The 3,468-nt window shown below is 30.7% G+C and overlaps 1 protein-coding gene across 1 annotated transcript; it reads left to right on the top strand.

Moving 5' to 3' along the window:
• Nucleotides 1–2,120: 2,120 nt before the first annotated feature.
• Nucleotides 2,121–3,425, top strand: LOC116345478. The gene is made up of 3 exons (XM_031774892.1): nt 2,121–2,315; nt 2,463–3,105; nt 3,181–3,425. Exons 1-3 carry the CDS (start codon nt 2,265–2,267, stop codon nt 3,258–3,260), a joined length of 774 nt encoding a protein of 257 aa, XP_031630752.1. The 5' UTR covers nt 2,121–2,264; the 3' UTR covers nt 3,261–3,425.
• The last annotated feature ends 43 nt before the right edge of the window (nt 3,426–3,468 follow it).

Here is a 3,468-nt window from a genome sequence, read left to right as displayed (position 1 = left end):
TAGGTTCAAGGTCTACAACGTGGATTCTACATTAAAAGCTTAATAGAGTACATAATAGTAGTCTACAAAATGTATAGTGAAATAAAGAAAGTAGGAAATTTCATATGATCAAATGTTTCTCTTTTATTTTGTGCCTATTTATGGAAAATATATACTAATCACGTTATTACTGATGTCTATTAGTACTTCTGTCAAAATCAATGCATTTCTTGCTTTTTGTCTTGATCATTGACTAAAATGTTAATGCCGGTTATCGATAAATACATTTTCGATTCTGCATTCGTGATCGCATTGCATTACTTACATCTTCATCAATATTTTCCCTTTTTCAGACATATGATTTTGTAATCAGATATAAATTGGCTATATTACTTTTCCGCACACACCTACACACAAAAAACACCTAACCTCAATATGAAAAAAATTGACATAAAATTCAGTTTATCCGAAGTCTCAAATGTTTTTCGATAAATTTTAGTTCTCATTTTTTCCGCTCAAATACTGAAGTGCTTAACATAAATCACTTAAATATTTGAGCGGAAAGAATGCGTACTAAAATTTATCGAAAAACAGTTGAGACTTCGGATAAATTGAATTTTATGTCAATTTTTTTCATATTGAGGTTAGGCATTTTTTGTGTGTAGTGTGTAAGGTAAAGTATTAGAATCGGTCGAAAAATTAACATCCATCAAAAATGTGTTTTCTGGGTGTTTTTGGGGCCAGGAAACACGAATTTAGCGTTCTTTCGATGTCCGAATGTATGTGCGTACCCTGTACGCTGTACGCAAAAATTTGTTAACACGATAACTTTCGAACAAGAAAAGTAATTCAAAATCTGACTTCACAGAATGATTGGGGGTGCCGAGGAATAGAAACCATAGATTCTGAGTGACTTTGGCTGATAGAGTGAAGTGTCATGTCTGGTGTGATGCCCATGGCCATCCATGGGAAAAATTCAATTTTTCTTCCAAAAGTGATATTTAATGTATACTTGAACACTCAAAAATATGTATTGGGAGGTTTTTGGGTACGAGAAAACCGAATATGTCATTAGTTTTACGATACAAATATATTTCTATACACTTTTCATACAAAAATTTCAAAAAATTTAGATTTTTGTATGAAAGCCATGCCTGTATGATATCGTAATTCGTAATGAGCTGAAACTTTGCACAGGTTATTTTTTTCACACAAAAATAACATTCCGAAGGTTTGAAGAGATTTCAATGCGTAATAGGGGTATCTCCCGAACAAAACTTTCAGAATGTTAGTCTTTTGTGAAAAAAATAACATCTGCAAATTTTCACATGATTATGATATCAAACAGGCATTGAAAAGTCTATCACAAATTATTTGTATCGCAAAATTTATATCAGATTTAGTTTTCTCATGAATTCATATTTACGGTAAAAGATACGTAATAAATGCATGTTGTGGATCACAGTGCGTAAAAGTTCATCTTACGGATGCAAGACATTTTAATTTTTATACTTTCGGGAGGTTGCTATTAGAATGATTAGTTTTTTATGATTGTTTATTTTGGATTTAGTTTTCAACATTCGAAATTAATTCAATTGTACCAAAATTGAACGATTTTCGACGCTGGAAGCCCATGTTAACAAATGAGGTCGAACATCATGGTCCATGACTTTAAATTGGAATTAATATTGAATGAAGAAAATTTTATAAAGTCAAAATCTATAGAAATAGTAATTTCAGAGATAGGAATTTAAAATACTTTGGTCGCATATCGAAAGTTATTAAACCATTTCTAAATTAGTTTAACCTTTTCTAAATAGTGAAAAGTTCAAGATAGAACCTTTCAATAAGAGGATCTCCTTTTTAAGAGAAATATTGCGTGGAAAAATGGTCCAAGCGATTCCATTATTGCGAGGTTTTACTGTACCAAATTTTCTTCACGTGATAGAATCATGCAAAAGAAGAAAACAAATAGATTCTGCGTGCTATTCTCGAATTGTTGCTAAGTTATATAAATATATATTTTTAAAACTCCAGAGAAAATACAATACACGTGGAGAAAAAGCGTACAATAAACACGCGGTTTTCAGTAGAATGTGGTTTACGCATTTAAAATTCCTACTAAATAGTCAATTTTTATAGCTATAATTGAGGAGTTTAAAAACATTTTTTTAACCTATACATAATTTATTTCATAAAATTTAGAGTATAAAAGCTGCTTTGTATTCTTATTGTAGTTTAGTTTGAAATTCAGTAGCATACGAAACGGTTAAATAACTGAAACAATGAAGCAATTTTTATTTTTGGTAATTCTGTCGATTTTGGTGTTTGACGAGGTAAAAATGGTGGTTTTATATTAAAATTAAAAATTTAATGAAAAAATTAAATTATTGATAGAAATCACTATCTTGCGCAACGAATTCTTCGAATTTATTAATTGAATATTAATTACTATTTTATTATTTTGTCCAAATTAACGATAGATGTGCATTAAAGGAGCCACGGGGGATCAATATGATACAATAGTTTCAGCATTTACTTCAAAAGCAAAAGCGACTCTGAAGAACGAAAAAAATTGCTTAGAACCTTATTTTCAACAGAATAAAATGGTTTGGTGTTCAGAGATACCGCCATTGTTCTCACTTTGTACCCCCGATGATTTCTCCTCACTGTCGAATACCATGAATTTGCTTATTCAAGCCAATGTGAATACTTCTCTAGACCAATTACTTGACGGCAACGATATTAGAGGAGTTTTGACCAATCGAAAGGCGGTAGATGAATTATGCGAAGAAATAAAATTCAAACTTGAACTCACTGCATCTTCTATATTCTATCCTCCTGAGATTGATAGCGTTTATCATGAGTGGAAAAATACTTATATCACCCAGTACTATCTCCTTAAAGTTGTTGTCAATTTACCAATATTAAAAGAGAATCACGAATTATTTTACAAACGTTTTGAACATTACATCTTGAGTGTTGTGAATGAAAACCTCGAGACATATCAACTCTATTCAAATCGATTTTCTGATATCTACCGAAGTCATGAATATCAACGCATAGACGGTTATTTGGAACATTTTGTACAAATTCAACTCACTATTTTGGAACGCCTAAGAAAAGGTATATATTATTTTATAAAATTATTTCAAATATTTCTTTTCGGCTGTCTTGTGAATGTTTATTTTTCATCAACAGCCAGAGATGTTCTAGTCGATTATTACAAACGACGCATTAACTGGGCCAAATTTTTGATGGGAAAACAAGTGCAGATTTGATTCGAAGATTTCGAGAGAATCCAATCTACTCGAATAGAATCTAAAGTCATCTCTGTCAAGTCTGAAATGAATTCAACAATTTAATGTATGATTTATTTTGTCCAATCTATTGGCTATCGCACCAAATGAACTTTTAATAAAGATTTTCATGAAATTATACATTGAGTATTGTAGTTTTAAATTTGAAAATATTTGCCTATAAAATCTA

The sequence above is a fragment of the Contarinia nasturtii genome, unplaced genomic scaffold, assembly GCF_009176525.2.
Source record: "Contarinia nasturtii isolate CC-2019 unplaced genomic scaffold, AAFC_CNas_1.1 Cnas_scaffold_1264, whole genome shotgun sequence".
Lineage (NCBI taxonomy): Eukaryota > Metazoa > Arthropoda > Insecta > Diptera > Cecidomyiidae > Contarinia > Contarinia nasturtii.
Note: the sequence above shows the minus strand (reverse complement) of the source record. Positions and strands in the feature narration are given on the sequence as shown.